Raw genomic sequence first — 20988 nt, forward strand, 5'->3', positions numbered from 1 at the left:
AATTGTGTGTCCTGCTTCTAAGCAGACGATCTCGCGCTGGATCAGGTTCACTATCCAGCATGCATATTCTTCGGCAGGATTGCAGTATCCAAAATCCTTTCAGGCACACTCTACTCGTAAGGTGGGTTCTCCCTGGGTGGCTGCCTGGGGTGTCTCGGCTTTTCAACTTTGCCAAGTGGCTACTTGGTCAGGGTCGAACACCTTTGCTAAGTTCTACAAGTTCGATACTTTGGCATCTGAGGACCTACAGTTTGGTCAATCTGTTCTGCAGGAGCCTCCGCGCTCTCCCTCCCGTTCTGTGAGCTTTGGTACATCCCCATGGTACTAATGTGGACCCCAGCATCCTCTAGAACGTAAGAGAAAATAGGATTTTAATTGCCTACTGGTAAATCCTTTTCTCGTAGTCCGTAGAGGATGCTGGGCGCCCGCCCAGTGCTTCGTTATCCTGCAGTAGCTATTTGTTTCAGTACTGTTTTGTTCTTGGTTAAGTACTGTGTTGTTACTTGGTTAAGTAATGTTGTTCAGATGTTGCTGAGTTTTCAAGCTCCAATATAGACAGTGGGCGCTAGTATACTGACTGTTAGACACCTATAAAAACACTTTAATAGTGACTGCAGCTTCACAATTTGGGGTGCTGAACCTCAAATAAAAATGGATATACAAACAAAAAAACAATAGGAAGCGCTGTCACCAAAAGTATCAAATTTAATAAAAGTTGTTTTTACATTATTCATAATAACTCACACAATATTATAAAACCAACTCTCCTGGTAGTTTTAAACCATTCTACTGACTCAATGCTACAGATACAATGTTACTTTAGATTTTATACAGTAACTTTTTAGTGTCCACGCTAGGAGGCTCTCTTTGATACACTGTATCAATATTGAATTGATCTTTAGTAAGATCCTCAGAGAAGTCTCTAAAATATGCAGGCTCCACGCGTGGGCTAATTAAATGAATGAGCTCACTAATGCCCTTGATTTTTATAACAATTGTAGGGTGCACATTTTAGATGATTTGTGATCAATTATGCCACAGTGTTCTGTTCAGTTATACAATGAATTAAAGCATGCTACTCTTGTCACAGCTCGCCTGACTGTGTGGCCCGGAATTTAAGAGACTTTGCTAGGGTGATATTGATACAGTGTATCAAAGAGAGCCTCCTAGCATGGACACTAAAAAGTTACTGTATAAAATCTAAAGTAACATTGTATCTGTAGCACTGAGTCAGCAGAATGGTTTAAAACTCCCAGGAGAGTTGGTTTTATAATATTGTGTGTGTTATTGTGAATAATGTAAAAACAACTTTTATTAAATTTGATACTTTTGGTGACAGCGCTTCCTATTGTTTTTTTTTGTTTTTGTTTTTTGAGTTTTCAAGTTGGTTAGCTTGGTTTGCCTTGTATGTGTGAGCTGCTGTGAATCTCGCCACTATCTGTGTAATTCCTTCTCTCGAAGTTGTCCGTCTCCTCGGGCACAGTTTCTATACGGAGTCTGGTAGGAGGGGCATAGAGGGAGGGGCCAGCCCACACTATTAAACTCTTACAGTGCCAGTGGCTCCCAAAGGACCCGTCTATACCCCATGGTACTAAATGGAACACCTGCATCCTCTAGGACAGGCCTGGCCAACCTGTGGCTCTCCAGCTGTTGTAAAACTATAAGTCCCATCATGCCTTGCCAAAGTTTTGCTATTAGGGAATGCTAAAACTGTGGCAGGTTATGCTGGGATGTTTAGTTTCACAACATCTGGAGAGCCACAGGTTAGCCAGGCCTGCTCTAGGACGTAAGAGAAATAGGCTTAATAACCGTATACAATGTCAAAGTGCAGCAAAGAAGGCAAGTAAGGTGCTAGCGTGCATAAAACGGGGCATTGAGACAAGGGACGAGGATGTAATCCTGCCGCTGTACAAATCATTGGTACGTCCGCACCTGGAATATTGTGTTCAGTTTTGGGCACCACATTATAAAAAAGATATCTGTGAACTCGAAAGGGTTTAAAGGCGTGCTACTAAATTGATTAAAAGGCTAGAGGGACTGGATTACGAGGAAAGGCTTACTAGGTTGAATATGTATACACTGGAAAAGAGGCATCTAAGAGGAGACATTATTAATATCTTCAAATATGTAATATGTAATAGGAAATTACAAAGAGTTATCAGAGGAATTGCTTATTAAAAAAAAAACTTTGTATAGGACACGAGGTCACTCGCTGAGGATAGAGGAGAGAAAATTCCGTACGCAGCGGAGGAAAGGGTTCTTCACTGTTAGGGCAATAAGGATTTGGAATTCCCTGCCAGGGAGGTGGTAATGGCGGAATCTGTAAATGCAGTTAAAAATGGATTGGATAAATTTCTGACTGAAAAAGATATCCAAGGTTATAGAATTTAAAATATCAACTTTGATAATCTGGGATTAACATGATTTATAGTTGTTAACTAGACATAAAACATTACTTCAGCAGGGACATTATAATGAACTCGGCTTAATACAGAATACAGGTTGAAGCCGATGGGCATCTTTTCAACCTCATTAACTATGTTACTATGTTACAGTCCCCTTATACATTGCCAGGTAGAGCCCCTCTTACACACTGCACCAAGTACAGCTCCCTTTTACACACTGCGCCAGGAAGAGCCCCCATTACTGTTACACATTGCACCAGGTAGAGCCCCCTTTTACACATTGCACCAGATAGAGCCCCCTTTCCTTTTGCACATTGCACCAGGTGTATAAGGGAGCTAGGCTGATAGCTGATGGTCCCCTCTTTCCAGGGGGTAACAGATTTTTAAAATTGGCCCTGGGGAAACTGAGATATCTGACTTCAAAGCAGTGGTCTCCATCCAAGCTTATTAATTGATTCTCCTAGCCAGATATCTCAGGTTTTGTTTGACTTTGAGTTTTTCTGACAGTGTACCCCAAAAGATGGGATTCTCCCCTTTTGGTTGACTCTGGCAGCTTGTCTCTACCATACCCAGATCCAGAGATATCAGCCTTCCAGCAGCAGGCTCCAGCTCCACATGCCTAATATATATTATAATATATTTGTATATTTTCGTTGGTGGATTGCTCTGGCTCCTGAACTCTGATCCCCAGGTCCCCAGCACCTCCTGAAGGAGGAAGGGGGGGGGGGGGGGGGGGATAGCTACTTTTTAAAATCTCATTCAAAGCTAAAAAAAAATCTATTTCCAGGAACTTGAGATATCTGCAGTCAAGCAAGCTGCCCTCCCAGCAGAAATTACTGCTCCAGGTCCTACATGCAGTGTGGAATATAGGGCCTGGTTCAGGTTCCACCACCCCCCTTTTCCAAGCAGAAATTGCGATCACACCGCAGGGGGCCTGCTTCCATCTTTTTTATTGTGGTGGCTGGGTGTGACGTCACGCAGCCGCCCCGATCATGCCCCTGTCATGTCCACCCCATTCATGCTGGCATGCCCCCCAATTCCAAGCCACGCCCCCGCAAAGCTAAGTCTCTGCCTTGGAAAAGGAGCGTTGCCGCACCCTGCCCCACGAACACCTCATTTGCATTTTCTGCGGGCGCACACAGAAAATGCGGGTGCAGGAAAGGCCCTGTGCATGCACCGCATCCTTTTAGTAATTTTTGCGTTTGGATTGCGTATTGCGATCCGTCCTGAATTGGGCCCATAAAACACCCCCTACCACCCACGGGACTCCAAAGCTGCCGCTGATAGCACCCCTTCCACTAGAGGATGGGTAGGGGCCCCAGTGCATTGCTGTGCCCAGGGGCCTACACTGCTGTTAAGACAGCCCTGGTTTGTGTGTGTGTGTGTGTGTGTGTGTGTGTGTGTGTGTGTGTGTGTGTGTGTGTGTGTGTGTGTGTCTGTGTGTGTTATACTTACTTCAGCCTCCAGAGCAGCTGCTTCCACCTGGCTGCCAATTTGTCAACCGCGCTATGTTCTTCTCCTACTGCGGACATTGGGAATTGGGAGGGGCGGAGCGTAGGTGGTACAGGATGCTGCAGTCACTGCAGCGTGCCAATGCAGGCTGCCTGTCACTGTGTGAGCAGGAGCCGGTATAGTACAGCACTGGCGGGGCAGCGACGGAAGCACAGCTGTGGGGGTGCTGACTATCTAAGGATGTATGGGTGTTTTTGCACCCCGTTTCAACACCCAGAACGATTATCTAAGGTGGTCTGCGTCCAATTCTGGCACCCAACAAGGCTATCTAAAGATGTCTCTGTGTTCTGCACACTAGCACGGTACCCAGAATGGGTATCCAAGGTGGTCTGCTGCCCGTTTCGGAACCCAGAATGGGTATCTAAGGTGGTCTACATCCTATTCCGGCACCCGGAACAGCTATCTAAGGTGGCCTGCACCCTATTCCGGTACCCGGAATGGCTATCTAAGGGTGTCTGGGTGTTCTGCACACCATTTCGGCACATGAAACAGCAATCTAATGTGGTCTGCATCCTGTTCTGGCACCCGACACCCTTGTCTATGATGGTTTGAGCCCTGTTCTGGCACCCGGAACAGGTATCTATGGTGGTCTGCACCCTATTCTGGCACCCTGAACAGCTATCTAAGGTTGTCTGGGTGTCCTGCACACCATTTCGGCACATGATACGACAATCTAGTGTGGTCTGCATCCTGTTCCGGCACCCGGAACGGTTGTATAAGCTGGTCGGCACCCTGTTCCGGCACCTGGAACAGGAATCTATGGTGGTCTGCCCCCTATTCTGGCACCCTGAACAGCTATCTAAGGTTGTCTGGGTGCCCTGCACACCATTCCGGCACACGAAACAGCAATCTAATGTGGTCTGCATCCTGTTCCGGCACCCAGACCGGTTGTATAAGCTGGTCGGCACCCTGTTCCGGCACCTGGAACAGGAATCTATGGTGGTCTGCCCCCTATTCTGGCACCCTGAACAGCTCTCTAAGGTTGTCTGGGTGCCCTGCACACCATTCCGGCACATGAAACAGCAATCTAATGTGGTCTGCATCCTGTTCCGGCACCCGGACCGGTTGTCTAAGATGGTTTGAGCCCTGTTCCGGAACAGGTATCTAAGGTGTTCTGCGCCCTATTCTGGCACCCTGAACAGCTATCTAAGGTTGTCTGGGTGTCCTGCACACCATTCCGGCACATGAAACAGCTATCTAAAATGGTCTGCCTCCTGTTCCGGCACCCGGACCGGTTGTCTAAGATGGTTTGAGCCCTGTTCCGGCACCCGGAACAGGTATCTAAGGTGTTCTGCGCCCTATTCCGGCACCCTGAACAGCTATCTAAGGTTGTCTGGGTGTTCTGTACACCATTCCGGCACTTGAAACAGCTATCTAAGATGGTCTGCATCCTGTTCCGGCACCCGGACCGGTTGTCTAAGATGGTTTGAGCCCTGTTCCGGCACCCAGAACAGGTATCTAAGGTGGTCTGCGCCCTATTCCGGCAACCGGAACAGCTATCTAAGGTTGTCTTGGTGTCCTGCACACCATTCCGGCACATGAAACAGCTATCTAAAATGGTCCGCCTACTGTTCCGGCACCCGGACCGATTGTCTAAGATGGTTTGAGCCCTGTTCCGGCACCCAGAACAGGTATCTAAGGTGGTCTGCGCCCTATTCCGGCAACCGGAACAGCTATCTAAGGTTGTCTTGGTGTACTGCACACCATTCCGGCACATGAAACAGCTATCTAAAATGGTCTGCCTACTGTTCCGGCACCCGGACCGGTTGTCTAAGATGGTTTGAGCCCTGTTCCGGCACCCGGAACAGGTATCTAAGGTGGTCTGCGCCCTATTCCGGCAACCGGAACAGCTATCTAAGGTTGTCTTGGTGTCCTGCACACCATTCCGGCACATGAAACAGCTATCTAAAATGGTCCGCCTACTGTTCCGGCACCCGGACCGGTTGTCTAAGATGGTTTGAGCCCTGTTCCGGCACCCGGAACAGGTATCTAAGGTGGTCTGCGCCCTATTCCGGCAACCGGAACAGCTATCTAAGGTTGTCTTGGTGTCCTGCACACCATTCCGGCACATGAAACAGCTATCTAAAATGGTCCGCCTACTGTTCCGGCACCCGGACCGGTTGTCTAAGATGGTTTGAGCCCTGTTCCGGCACCCGGAACAGGTTTCTAAGGTGGTCTGCGGCCTATTCCGGCACCCTGAACAGCTATCTAAGGTTGTCTGGGTGTTCTGTACAGCATTCCGGCACATGAAACCGCTATCTAAGATGGTCTGCATCCTGTTCCGGCACCCGGACCGGTTGTCTAAGATGGTTTGAGCCCTGTTCCGGCACCCAGAACAGGTATCTAAGGTGGTCTGCGCCCTATTCCGGCAACCGGAACAGCTATCTAAGGTTGTCTTGGTGTCCTGCACACCATTCCGGCACATGAAACAGCTATCTAAAATGGTCCGCCTACTGTTCCGGCACCCGGACCGGTTGTCTAAGATGGTTTGAGCCCTGTTCCGGCACCCGGAACAGGTATCTAAGGTGGTCTGCGGTCTATTCCGGCACCCTGAACAGCTATCTAAGGTTGTCTGGGTGTTCTGTACACCATTCCGGCACATGAAACCGCTATCTAAGATGGTCTGCATCCTGTTCCGGCACCCGGACCGGTTGTCTAAGATGGTTTGAGCCCTGTTCTGCACCCGGAACAGGTATCTAAGGTGGTCTGCGGCCTTTTAAGGCACCCTGAACAGCTATTTAAGGTTGTCTGGGTGTTCTGTACACCATTCCGGCACATGAAACCGCTATCTAAGATGGTCTGCATCCTGTTCCGGCACCCGGACCGGTTGTCTAAGATGGTTTGAGCCCTGTTCCGGCACCCGGAACAGGTATCTAAGGTGGTCTGCGGCCTTTTAAGGCACCCTGAACAGCTATCTAAGGTTGTCTGGGTGTCCTGCACACCATTCCGGCACATGAAACAGCTATCTAAAATGGTCTGCCTCCTGTTCCGGCACCCGGACCAGTTGTCTAAGATGGTTTGAGCCCTTTTTCCGGCACCCGGAACGGCTATCTAAGGTGGACTGTGCCCCGTTCCGGCACCCGGAATGCTATCTACGGTGATCTGCTGCCTGGTTCGGCACCCGGAATGGCTGTGTAATGTGGTCTGGATGTCCTGCACCCCGTTCCGGTGCACAAAATAGCTATCTAATGTGGTCGGCGTTCCGTTCCGGCACCTGAAACGGCTATCTAAGGTGGACTGTGCCCCGTTCCAGCACCCGAGATGCTTCTACGGTGATATGTTGGCTGGTCCGGCACCCGGAATGGCTGTGTAATGTGGTCTGGGTTTTCTGCACCTCCTTCCTGCACACGGAACTGCTATCTAAGGTGGCCTGCTGCCCATTCCGGCACCTGGTACGGGTATCTAAGGTGGTCTGTCTGCCCTATTCTGGCAACCGGAAAGTGCTCCCACTTTTCTGGATTTTTTAATAGTCCCCTCATCTCCGGTCCTTTTTTTGGTTACAGTGCCAACCCCTGTACCTCTGCCACGGACCCCTTGCCTCTATCTCTCAAAATCTTGCAGCCTTCTGTCTTCTCCCGTCTCTTTTGTCAGGCAGCATTGTGTCTTCATTATAGCAGATGCACGATGCTGCCAGGAGCCAGGAATTGGCGCTGCTATATCAGTGCTTATTTCTGCAGGGGCAATGGCAATACACCACTGGCTACTATGTGGGACATACGAGGGGACAATGTGGCCGGTGCTCAGCTCCGACCATGTAAGCAAGCCCGCCAACTGACTCCTCCAACACATACCCCGCTTGCCCCACCCTTATTATGCCCCTAATTGTTGTAGGCTGTGGGAGCTATTCAGAGTGGGTCGCAGAATTTTTTCACACACAGCAAAATCTGCGACCATAGACTTACATGCTGGGGGCCGCCCAGGATAGGGCAAGGCCGCCCAGCATGAGTGGCGCCAAACTGCGATGTGCTCACAATTTAACTGTGAACGCATCGATTAGAGGCCGACCCCTGCTTGTGCAGCCTGGCTGTGTAGACAGGGGCATCGCAACCATTTTTCCATAAGCAGGAAATGCAGGAGACATCATAGACCTGCCCCCAAAATGTCCATGACACGTCTGCGTTTCCCGATGTCGTCTCCCGCAATGCCGCGTCGCCACCAATCACCTAACGATCGCGTTCTTCTGAGAGAAGGGTCGCGCACGCGCATTATGTCTGTTGTGCATGCGCAGACCCTATGGATGTGGCCCAGTGATCAGTCATAGCGGCCCGGGAGGGGGGGAGATGGAGCACAGCAGGAACCACATCCTGGCGACCCCCGTGCTATAATGGAAGCAAATAACAAAACTATTTTTCTTTTCTAAACTAAATGGAGGGGGGGAGGGGGGCGACATGTACCTGTGTGCCCTCCCCCCCTTCAATGGGCAGTAGCGGATCTTGCCACGGGCAAGCAGTACTTTTGCCCGGGGCGCCGCCTTCCGGAGGGCGCAGGGCGCCCTCCAGAGGGCGCCGCACCAGGGCAAGATCCGCTGCTGGTGTGTGCCCCCCGCTGCCCCCGGCCGCTGCCGCTGGGAAGGGAAACTAGACGCGTACGCGTCTAGTTTCCCTTCCCGGAGAGGTCCTTTACTGTGCGGTGCGCGATGACGTCATCGCGCACCGCACAGCAAAGGTCCTCTCCACGAAGGGAACTAGACGCTACGCGTCTAGTTTCCCTTCGTAGAGAGGACCTTTGCTGTGCGGTGCGCGATGACGTCATCGCGCACCGCACATCAATTCAGTCTGTACAGGGGGCGTAAATTACCACGCCCCCTGTACAAAGCCACGCCCCCTAAAGCCGCCCGGGGCGCCAGTAGCCCCAGAGCCGGCCCTGTCAATGGGTAAGGGGTAATTCATAACTTAGCATATATCATACAGTATTTCAGACTGTACATGCCCCCCCCCCCTCCATATGCAGCAAGTGGCTATATATATATATATATATATATATATATATGTGTGTATATATATATATATATATATGTATATATATATATATATATATATATATGTATATATGTGTATATATATATATATATATCAGGGCCGGTTCTTTGCCTTGTGGCGCCCCGGGCAAAATATAGGGGCGTGGCTTCAAATGGGGGCGTGGCCACGGCGCTGAAAGAAAAAATAAAATAAAAAAAATTATACTTACCATCTGATCCAGACCGCCTCCGCTCTTCTCCTCTCTTCGATCTATGGGAGAGACGTTATAACGTCTCTCCCATAGAACAGCATAGACACTAGAGGTCAATTATGACCCCTAGTGTCTGTGCCAGTATGTTGTGCGGTGCGCGATGACGTCATCGCGCATCGCACAGCAAAGGTCCTCTCCATGAAGGGAAACTAGACCGTAGCGTCTGGTTCCCTTCAAAGCGGGGGGCACAGCAGGGCACTGCGTGGGGCACAGTGGCGGATCTTGCCCTGGTGCGGCGCCCTCCGGATGGCGCCGGCGCCCTCCGGAAGGCGGCGCCCCGGGCAAAAGTACCGCTTGCCCGTGGCAAGAACCGCCACTGATATATATATATATATATATATATATGCATATATATATGTATATGTGTATATATATATATATATATATATATATATATATAAATAAATAAGTAATGATCTGTATGCAGAACAGCACAAGTATCTGCTGCTCCCCCCTCCCTCCCTATGAGAGCAGCAGCAGCTGGGTCTGGAGACTGTAATCTCTCCCCGCACACAGCAGCGCACGGACCCGTTCGCCCGTCCTCTGTGTGTGCAGGGCAAAGTCACCCGGGAGCAGCAGCCGCAGCTTCTTGAAAGGAGCCGGCTCTAAGCTCTCGCTCCCCGCTGACAGCCTGTCAGTCACGCCCCCCCCCGGACGGACGCGCGCACACAAAACTCCTCAGCGGCAGGGGTCGCTGCAGGGAGCGGGTCTCGTCCGGCGTTCCGGAATTTGGTCCGGTCCGGCTTTCACCGATACCCAATATCACTGTGATAAAGAACCAGCCAATCGGCTCCTAACTGTCTTGTCACAGGCTGTGTTTGAAAAATGACAGTTAGGAGCCGATTGGCTGGTACTTTATCACTGTGATATTTATCACTTTTCAGGCTTAGCACATCTGGCCCAATGTATCTAAAACCCGATATATTATATACATATTCCCTTCTAACATATATGAGCATATCACCCATTCACTATCCTCAGCTTATTACATACCGCACATAACAACCATCTACTATCCTCAGTATATTACATATGACTAGCACTGTATTTCCATCCTTTCTCCCATTCTATATGTGTGTACTGTATATATCTCACACACAGTTGCAGTGAGTGCACTCCGTTCCAGCAGGCACGTGTACAGGCAGCTCAGCCCAGGGGTCCTCAGACAGCGCCGTGTGATTGGTTACCGGCAGATCGGCTTGACAACCGCAACCTGAGAGAACAGCGACGCAGCAGCGACAGAGACAGAGCAGTGGCATTGCGGCCCGGGCACCGGGGGCTCATCCTGGGCACAGAGACACCGGGGCGGGGCGCTGCTCTCACACACCCGGCTGACCGGCCGCCGACACAAAGCGGCCAAACCAGACTTGGCTCTGAGGTACCTGATCGGGAGGAGAGGGGAGGACCAGGTACCAGAGAAGGCGGAGGCGAGAGGTATTGGCTTATCTATCTATCTATCTATCTATCTATCTATCTATCTATCTATCTATCTATCTATCTATCTATCACCCTTACTCATGCCTGTTTACATCTATCTCTGTGTGATAGTCTGAATCTGCAGCCTGCATTTGTAGCATATTTGGTATTTGTCCAGTTTGTTAATGAACTTACCCTTGTTATGCTAAAGATTAATAGATTTTTATTTTATTTGCTGTAATAACCAATAATAATGGGGAAAATGGGTAACAAACGTGTTTAGTGTATTAGTGTGTGCAAAATCTGCAATTAGTACATACTGGACTTACAAAGGTGCAGCAAACATTTTTAATCATTTTGTTAAACATTAGCGCATATTTACTGAGTGCTCGTTACATATGTCTGATGCATTTATCCCACTTTGCATATTCAGTAGTTTTATAACGTTACATAGCTCATCTGTTTTGATAGCACTGTCTGTCTGCCCATCTCCATATCATAGGAATAATTTGGTTTGGAGTTCCTTCATGGAAACTCGCATATACTGGTACACTGGCCCTGGTACTGTATTATGATCAAGGGAGTGACCAGGCTGCAAAATAGTGAGCAGATTCTTTATCTGTAATCAGTAGGATGAGGGGCCTGTCTGCCATATAGTGATCCCTCCTTCATAGGGGGTGTGATGGAAGAACAGCAGCTGAGGCGGACTCCCCCTTACAAGGTTTCCCACCCACCAGTTATGTCTTCTCTGTCTGTGAAAAGGTTACAGCTTGGATGTCATTTCCTTTGTTGCATCTGCTACGGAAGATTTCAGTGTTGTTAAATGTTGCTCCCCACCCACATTGGGATTGGTATAGTCCTGTTTTCCAAGTAGGAGATTCAGCCTTTTCAATTATTTATGGCACAATGTGTAGATTCGCTTTATGTTTTTGGCATTGAAATGAGCAGACGGTGACTGTTTTGTCTCTGCAGAAAGAATCATACTAGTCAGGGAATTTAACACTTTATTGCCACTAATATAACAAATGTATAGGATCATTTACAAACCATAAAGTTAAAGTGCACGCTCGCTTCATTGTTTTTGGCAGCACACCCCATTATCTACTCCTAGTGCTCCATTGGAACAGTAAAATATGTTCTCCAACCCAGCATTTTGGGATAACTATATTAATATAAACTTTCCAGTTCTCTTTAAATACTGCTCATGCTCATTTGCTGGGAGATTGTGACGCCAATTTGTGTCTTTGACAGTCTTTATTATATAGGTAGCAGTGTGCCTATAAATGTGCTTTCCCGTGGCTGTGCAAGTGGAAAGGAAAAGAGACCGGATCTATGGGAGCTGAGCTACTGTGGTGAATTTAATACCTGTTGCAGTAAGCCTCCTGACTTGCAAGGGACACCTTTGTGAATGCTCCTTATGTTTTATTTACAATAGCCCCTTCCTGCACAATGAAACTTTTATTGCACTGCAGTGTAAAATTGGGTTGGTAGGGTGTACATACCCTGTAGTCAAGAAAGAAACACTCCGTCTGCCCAACTCCATCCATTGGTTGTGCTATCATTTTAGTTGATACTATAGTTCTGTCACTATGCTATCACAAAAGTTCTGTGGTTCTGCATTTTTGGTTTTCATTCATAAATGACCTTTTCTCTGTAGTAACTCTTGTCTAATATTGGAAATAGTTAAATTCATTCATAAACATGACTGCATGTTTTTAATTCAGATACATCAGCCATTTAAGAAACAACATCATAAGCAGTATTACAGTTTTCTGTTCATTTTAAATATATTAGTAAATTAATGTGTGCTGCCTTGCTATGCTGCTTGTTTATCCACGCAACAGCCAAACAGAGTAAACAGTATGACATTCCTTCCACATTGTATAGCTGAAGGAAAGCTGCTTTCAGTACAGTAAATAGGTCACTGCATAGCAACCTGTATGTGATACACTTACTTAACCTCTGTACATTCTATTAAACCTTTTTTTTTTGTACTCTAAGCGGTGCTCAGCTTCACAAGTTTAAGTTTTAAATAGTTTTGTTGTTACTCTTTTTTTTTTCTTTCCATGAAACCTGTAATCAGTTTGTAATAAATATTAAATATATAACATACACTATTCTATATTAAACTGTCACTATAATGTGGATAGCTTGTTACTTTTTTCTTTAACCCTGAATATTTCAATATGTTATTAATGGATGTCAACTAGGACCATGCTTGTCTTCGGGTGTCTGGTCTACTTTGTTATAATGTTTAGGAGCTATTTACTTTACGCTGCCATATTTGAAAATTTCTTCCACAATCCATGTCACTAAGGAAGTGCAATTCCGCAATCACATGCTCTCTTGAGACTTTATGCAAACATAATCGGTTTTACAGGGAAGCGCAAGGATTTGTGGGCCAAGATGGCGGCATCTGTGGAGGTGCAGCAGTTTGCACCACTGAATGGGAGGAGTAGCGTGGATTGGGAGCATTCCTTGGTGAGTCCGCCTAGTTTTGCCCCCACATGCAAAAATAAAATTTTAATTTGTGTGATACTGTAGGATTATATAAATAGCCTTTTTCCTGGTACAAAAGAGTTGATGATCTCTGCCACTTCAGAGGTGGTCGAAAACCTTTCTTGCGCTATAGTTTGCACTGTCCAGTCAAGATGTCCCCTCATTCAGGTGATTCAGTTGAGATTTTAATTATGCTAATTTAGGCATTATTTTAGGAGATAAACAGAAACATGTAAATGAATAATGTGACAGCTGCTATAGTGGTTGTAGTAGTCAGAAGTAGGATGTGCATATTTTCCATTGTACTCCAATTGGCACTAACTGGATTTTCCTGGGGGCAGTTACAGGGCACCATATGCACTACAATGACAAGCAGGCACATTTGCACAATAGCAGTGCGGGTTTACATGTTTTTTTTTGCGGTCTTTACTGACTACTGCGTGTTACTTTATCTAGCAATTTATGCTGCTGGCTTTTACTCCCTTTCTTTACCATTCTATGTACAGTAATATGCTTAAAAATAACAAAGAAAAACGTCTCGTTTGACATGTCCCCAATGGGACAGGGACTGGATGCTCACCCCTCTGACTTCCCATTCGTGGACAGATAAGCCATGTTTTTATATTTTATCTTGTACGTTTGATACTTGCATTTACGGATGAATTCTATCCCAAAATTTCTATATGTGGACAGATAAGCCTGCTATACTTCATAATCTTGTACGATTAATACCTACATTTATGACTGAATGAGCTGCTATATACGTCCTTAAACCTTTTTTACTGTTTATTGTCTATATATGTAACCTGCATGTATGGCAGGAGTGTGTTTATTAAATTGTTATTGTTTTTTTAACTAATATAGTTTTTTACTAAAAATTTGGAACCAGCACAGTTCCTAAATTGTTTTTTAAACACCTGTGAAATTTTAAAACGGTACACACTATGTCAAATTTATCTCTCCTTTACATGTCCGGCTTCTAAGAGTCATCTACCAGAAATATCCGCAGCTAAGTTGTTATACTTTGTCTGTTTTATCATCACGTTTATATTCACGAAGAGTGATTCACCGACACTATTAGGCGCTTTTTATACTTCATTTTTTAAATATTTATCTTCATATTGTTTAAGAGCTGCCACTCACTTACTTGTGAGGAGTGTTAGGTTTGACTAAAGAGTCAGTATTCTTCCTCTATTTTAAGGGCTCTTATTGAATTTACTTAGGCGCTATTCTCTATTGTTATATATATATATATATTTTATGGACCCATTATAATTTTTTATCAAGTTGGTGGGGCAGAGGGTGGAAATTCATTGGTGGTGCAGTGGAAAAAATTATGACGGAGACACTGAGCGGAGTGCGGCTCCCATCAGCGGCTAAGCTAGAATGTAACCGCTGCCAGGGAGGAGCAGCAATGTCACGTCGTGAACATCGCTCATCGCGGCTCTGTACACACATGCTATGATGAGCGATGTCACAAGTGACATTGCTCACATTGAGCGTGCTACACGGCCAACCTCCAGTCAACGAGCACAGGTGCGCGCATTGCTGATTGGTAGGGCCATACACACTAGATGATGTGAACGATATATCGGCCAGAATAGTCTAGTGTGTATGGCCCTTAAGTCAATGTGAAATACAGTTGTAACGTTCATATGTTAGAAATGTCTCTGCCCTAGATGTTTAAATTGATGCTTATTTTGTGTTGTGTATTCATGCCTGCTGGGTGATGAAACCTCGGGGTATAAACATTTCCTGGTACAATGCAAATGCCACATAAACAGCACTAGACACATTTAGTGGTTTGCGGTGGAAATGGTGGTGATTGAGTGTATAACATTGTTTCTTTATTGTACAGTATCATAACATAACTAGTTACCAGCCTGTCAAAATGACGGAACAACATAACGGTAATGTCAGCGATGGCGGCTGTGTATGCCCAAACGGAGCAACACTTCAATTGCTCCGTCAGACGTCAGATACTGGCTGCCGGCGCGCAACCCCCCCCCATAGAGGTGAGAGGCAGCATTAGCCTTTTTACCACATAGGATTTTAGCTACGTTTTATCCATAAGTTGCTTGCTATTGTTACCTACGAGCATGCATGTTTTAAATCTACCTGGCTATGGGGGTAATTCTGAGTTGATCGCAGCAGGATCTTTGTTAGCAGTTGGGCAAAACCATGTGCACTGCAGGGGAGGCAGATATAACATGTGCAGAGAGAGTTAGATTTGGGTGTGGTGTGTTCAATCTGCAATCTAAATTGCAGTGTAAAAATAAAGTAGCCAGTATTTACCATGCACAGAAACAAAATAACCCACCCAAATCTAACTCTCTGCACATGTTATATCTGCCTCCCCTGCAGTGCACATGGTTTTGCCCAACTGCTAACAAAAATCCTGCTGCGATCAACTCAGAATTACCCCCATGTGTATCTGGCTTAACACTCATGGAGTACCCTTAATATTGGGAACCACATGGTGTGAATGAGTGCTGCAGTCACTGCTTTTGTATGTCCAAGATGGGTGTGGGATAATAGATAGTGTCTATTTAGACAGTCAATAGATAGACATTAGGTCGACAGGGTCAAAAAGTCAACATGAAAACGGTTGACACAAAAAAGGTAGACACCATTTTTTGGCAGTTTTGTGGTTTGTGTGTATAGTTTTGTCATCTTGGACCCCCAATTGTAGAAAGGCATTCCCTCGCTGGGCTCGCTTCGCTCGCCACGCTTCGGGATCAGTGGTTTATACCCATCTCTATGCCGACATGGGTAGAGAAGGTATGAAATAGTCCAAAAACATGTATAAAAAAAAAAAACACAAAAAAAACCTGTCGACCTTTTTGACCCTGACGACATTTTTTCATGTTGACCTAATGTCTGTTTAACATATAGGGAGGTATTCAATTATTTTCACCTTCTTCCACACCCGTTCTGTTTCTGCTGATGGCCGTGGTATAATCATTTCAGCTCGCTACCCCTGCGGTAGCGAGGGCACCCTATCCGTTGTGCAGCTAAACCTGATTACTATGGGCGCGATATGTGCTTTAACGGGGATCACTTTAGAAAGAAGATTGGGCGTGATATATCATTTGAATACCACCCATGGTGTCTATATATTGACTGTCTAACTATACACAGTCTATCTATCATCCGGATACCGTCCAAGACAACTTAAAAATTCATTCTGCTACTTCAAACAAACCTGTGTATTTTATTGAACAGCACTAAGGAAAATGTTCTATATAGTGTATAATCATACTCATTTATTATAAGCGAAAACGGTGTTGAAAGTGCTGTCTGTCATGCTGGAATGAACTTTCCAGTACACATAGAGATGGTATTTTATTTCAGCCCAAACACATACAGTATTGCTAGGTTAGTGTTTGTCTATTTCTGTGGAAGAGGTTTTAAACTGTAAAGGTGGGAACACACTTGCTGATAAAGTAAACAACATCACTCATTTTGCCCTTCCTGAGCGACGTTGTGTACCATATCGACTAGTGTGTACGCTGACAAACAACGAGCGATGCACGGCCCCACGAGTCGTCAATGGCCCTCACTGTCGGCCGTGTGTGCAGATCAATTTGGACTGTAATCTGAAAACTGCAAGCCTGGCCGCGGCATGACGTCACTGAGCTATATTGTTGGCAGTGCGTACACACTGAACGATATGTAGACGACCGCCCCAGCAGGTCAGGGAACTCACTAGACGACGTCGCTCATAGAGCACATCACCTTGTGTGTACCCACCTTTAGTTCAGCTAACAGTGTTCTCCCAAGGATGAAATTCATGGGCGCTCCACCCAGCTCATTTTACCTGCTGCCCTGCTCTCTGACGGCACCTATCAGATAATTCTCCCAGAGTGAGCGAAACCAGTGTAGTGGTGATGTGACAGATATAGAGCTCAGCCAGTAGCGTCCCATTACTAGCCTGGCGCTGGGACGTTGTTAGCTGATCTCTGTGACTGTCACATAACCGTAGCACTGGTTACGCTCTGCCAATCGCTCGCTATGTGTTAGGGATCTAACACATGAGTTATGCTTCACTGATATTACAGAGACATGCAGTCACAGAGATCCCTCCCTTTATCCTTCAGAGACATGGGGCCTAATTCAGACCTGGTCGCGCGCATGCGTTTTTTTTTGCCCTGCTGCGACCAGGTAATCGCCGCCTACAGGGGAGAGGGTAATCGCTGTGCAGGGGTGCAATCGGCCGTGCAGTGAGCTGCACAAACAAAAGTTTGTGCAGTTTCTGCACAGCCCAGGACTTACTCAGCCGTTGCGACGATCCGGGCCGATGCTGACGTCAGGAATCCTCCTCCCGAATGGTCGGGCACGCCTGCATTTTTCCGGACACTCCCTGAAAATGGTGAGTTGCCGCCCACAAACGCCTTCTTCCTGTCCGTTTTCTTGCGATCGCTTTCTTCGTAAGTTCTGTCGCTGCCCGGCGGCCGACGCACCTGCGCATTGCGGTGCATGCGCTGTTCAGACCCGATAGCACGGCTGCAAAGAAAAGGCAGCAGGCGAACGGGTCTGAATGACCTCCATGGTGTGGTTTAGACAGTGGGAACATTGCAGACAAGGTAGATGGAGAGTGCAACTGTGCCGCATTGTGTCTCAGTGTGCATTGCTGGACACAACTATATAACTACACAACTATATAAATAAGCAGCTGGATATTTGAGATTCTTCCAAAATACATAATTCATATAAAGCAGAAAAACTTCCAATTATTCAGAATAGAACCTCAAAGATAGACAGGAGACCTTTTAGTTGCAGTTTAAGGGTTTTTATCAGTGTATGTAATTTGTCCCCAGAAGTCTCAATGCGGTGATGAATCCCACCGCATGCAGCTTTTCAAAGAACGGAGATACACAGACCTTGAAAAAGACTCTGGGGGCTATTCAGACCTGGTCAATCAGGTAGGAACTGTGTATGCATCGCAATGCGCACGTGCATTGGATAACACCAAAGGGTGTCGCCGGTCAGCGACGGGATGAAAAGTTCGATCGCACAGGCGTTCGCAAGATGATTGACAGAAGGAAGCCGTTTGTGGGTGGTAACTGACCATTTATTTGGAGTGTCCGGAAAAACAATGGCGTGTATAAGCGTTTTCAGGAAGGGTGTCTGACGCCAGCTCCGGCCCAGATCAGCCTCGTCTCATCGCACTGTAGGAGTAAGTCCTGGGCTGCGCAGAGACTGCACAAACTGGATTTTTGCAGCTCTGCGTACACATGGGATCATACACTTGCACGGCGAATTTACACTCCACATGGAGGCGGTGACTATCCGAACACAGGACAGCAAAATTTGCAGCCCAGCGATCAGGTCTGAATCACCCCCTGTCTGAAATGAGTCAGTGGGGAATACATGCGTAGACCTATCAGAGTACCTGGATGAAAATGTCCACTTACCATCTTCTTTAACTAGTCCGGGAGTATCCACTTGCTGAATTATGCGTGATGAATTTATTTCTCTGACATCCTAGTGGATGCTGGGTACTCCGTAAGGACCATGGGGTATAGACGGGCTCCGCAGGAGACTGGGCACTCTTAAAAGAAAGATTAGGTACTATATCTGGTGTGCACTGGCTCCTCCCTCTATGCCCCTCCTCCAGATCTCAGTTAGTATCTGTGCCCGGCCAGAGCTGGATGCACCCTAGGGGCTCTCCTGAGCTTCCTAGAAAAGAAAGTATTTGTTAGGTTTTTTATTTTCAGTGAGATCTGCTGGCAACAGACTCACTGCTACGTGGGACTGAGGAGAGAGAAGCGAACCTACCTGCTTGCAGCTAGCTTGGGCTTCTAAGGCTACTGGACACCATTAGCTCCAGAGGGATCGAACACAGGCCCAGTCCTCGGTCGTCCGGTCCCGGAGCCGCGCCGCCGTCCCCCTTGCAGAGCCAGAAGAACGAAGAGAAGTTGAAAATCGGCGGCTGAAGACTCCGGTCTTCATTAAGGTAGCGCACAGCACTGCAGCTGTGCGCCATTGCTCCCTTAGCACACCACACACTCCGGTCACTGATGGGTGCAGGGAGCTTGGGGGGGGGGGGGGGCGCCCTGGGCAGCAATTAGATTACCTTACTTGGCGAAAAGCACATAATACAGTCTGATAAACTGTATATGTGCATTAACCCCCGCCATTAAAGTACATAAAAGGACAGAAGCCCGCCGCTGAGGGGGCCGGGCCTTCTTCGTCAGCACACCGGCGCCATTTTCTCTTCACAGCTCAGCTGGAAGGAAGCTCCCCAGGCTCTCCCCTGCAGTATCCTGGTACACAAAGGGTAAAAAAAGAGAGGGGGGGGCACATAAATTTAGGCGCACAACTGTGTATATAAGCTGCTATAGGGGAAAAATTACTCAGTATAGTGTACATCCCTGTATTATATAGCGCTGTGGTGTGTGCTGGCATACTCTCTCTCTGTCTCTCCAAAGGGCCTGGTGGGGGAACTGTCTTCAAATAGAGCATCCCCTGTGTGTGTGGTGTGTCGGTACGCGTGTGTCGACATGTCTGAGGTAAAAGGCTCCTCTAAGGAGGTGATAGAGCGGATAAGTGTGTGGGAGGGTGTCTCCGTCAACAACGCCGACACCTGTTTGGATATGTGTAAGTGCTGAGGTAAAATTATTGCACAAAAGGTTAGGGAACAGAAAGGAAATCTACCCTGGTCTGTCCCTGTGTCACAGAGTCCTTCAGAGTCTCTCTATGCTCACTATCCAAAATAACAAAGTATCGACACGGAGTTTGACTCCACTGTCGACTACGATAATGCAAAGTTACAGCCAAGAGGGCTAAAAGATATTCAATATATGATTATTGGAATAAAAGATGATTTGCATATCACTGATGACTCATCTGTCCCTGACACGAGAGTACACATGTTAAGGGGAAGAATGCTGAGGTAAATTTCCCTCCTCTCATGAGGAAAAAGAGCGGGAATCTCCAGACAAGAGACGGCAGCTTCCCACAAGAGAATTCTCAGGCTGTATCCTTTCCCCACTAGGGCCAGGATGTGTTGAGAATCTTCCCCTTGGGTGTCCTGTTTGCACTAGCTATTCTCAGGGATCCTGCAGATAGTGTGCACATTCTAGTATACTACCCGGACCGGCGATTGTGTCGGCATGGGTTTATAGCGCTGTGGCAGCGTGGACAGGTACCTTATCGGCAGAGATTGAGACCCTAGTATGCATATAAATATTTTAAGATGCTGTCTTAAGTGATAGATATATAATTATAAAGCATGCCCAAAGGGACATGAGTATACTGGGTCCTAGAGACAAAAGCTATGTCAATTTCTGCTTGACGTGTCCTGTAGAATATACATTGGGCAGATGATGCCGACTTAAGAGGCATATGGAAGGCTGAGGATTGTGTGGAGAAAGGTTCTCGGGCCTGGTCTCCACAGCTATAGCTGGTAATTCTGATATTTTGCCTTATATTCCTGCACAGCCTAGGAAAGCACGACATTATTAAATGCAGCTTTTCGAATAAAGAAACAAGAAAGTCTGAGGTGCGTCCTTTCTTGTCAGAGCCGGGGGCAGAGGAAAGAAGCTGTACAACACAGCTAGTCCCCAGGAACAGAAGTCCTCCCCGGCCTCTACAAAAATCCACCGCATGTCGCTGGGGCTACACAGGCGGAGCTAGGCCCGGTGGGGACACGCCTTCGTAAGTTCAGCCACAAGTGGGTTCACTCCCTATTAGATCCCTGGGCAATAGATATTGTATCGCAGGGATACAGGCTGGACTGTGTGAAGATGCCCCCTCACGAGGACCCGGCGGGCTTCCCCCCAAGAGAGGGAGCCAGTGTTAACTGCAATTCGTAAATTGTATCTTCAACAGGTGGTGGTCAAGGGTCCCCTCCTTCAACAAGAGGGTGTTATTATTCGACCATGTTATAATCCCGAAACCAGACGGTTCGGTTAAACCCATA

General features: G+C 47.1%; 1 protein-coding gene and 1 long non-coding RNA gene across 5 annotated transcripts in view; one reads left to right on the plus strand and one right to left on the minus strand.

The window, feature by feature from the left end:
• The window catches only part of LOC134957912 (uncharacterized), a 51002-nt gene extending 40673 nt beyond the window's left edge, over positions 1–10329 (minus strand). Inside the window, exon 1 of the long non-coding RNA XR_010186792.1 lies at positions 10242–10329. This is a non-coding gene — a long non-coding RNA (uncharacterized LOC134957912). The remainder of the gene's footprint in view (positions 1–10241) is intronic.
• Positions 10330–10491: 162 nt separating this feature from the next.
• The window catches only part of WDR47 (WD repeat domain 47), a 207650-nt gene continuing 197153 nt past the window's right edge, over positions 10492–20988 (plus strand). The window contains exons 1-2 of one of the 4 annotated variants that reach the window (XM_063940146.1): positions 10498–10580; positions 12943–13043. In XM_063940146.1, coding sequence (XP_063796216.1) covers positions 12969–13043 — 75 coding nt within the window. In that variant the 5' untranslated portion in view covers positions 10498–10580; positions 12943–12968. Of the gene's footprint in view, positions 10581–11267; positions 11284–11340; positions 11433–12942; positions 13044–20988 lie in introns of those variants that run through there. The other 3 variants (XM_063940148.1, XM_063940147.1, XM_063940149.1) reach the window with 3 other exon arrangements.

Source organism: Pseudophryne corroboree, chromosome 9 (assembly GCF_028390025.1).
Source record: "Pseudophryne corroboree isolate aPseCor3 chromosome 9, aPseCor3.hap2, whole genome shotgun sequence".
NCBI lineage: Eukaryota > Metazoa > Chordata > Amphibia > Anura > Myobatrachidae > Pseudophryne > Pseudophryne corroboree.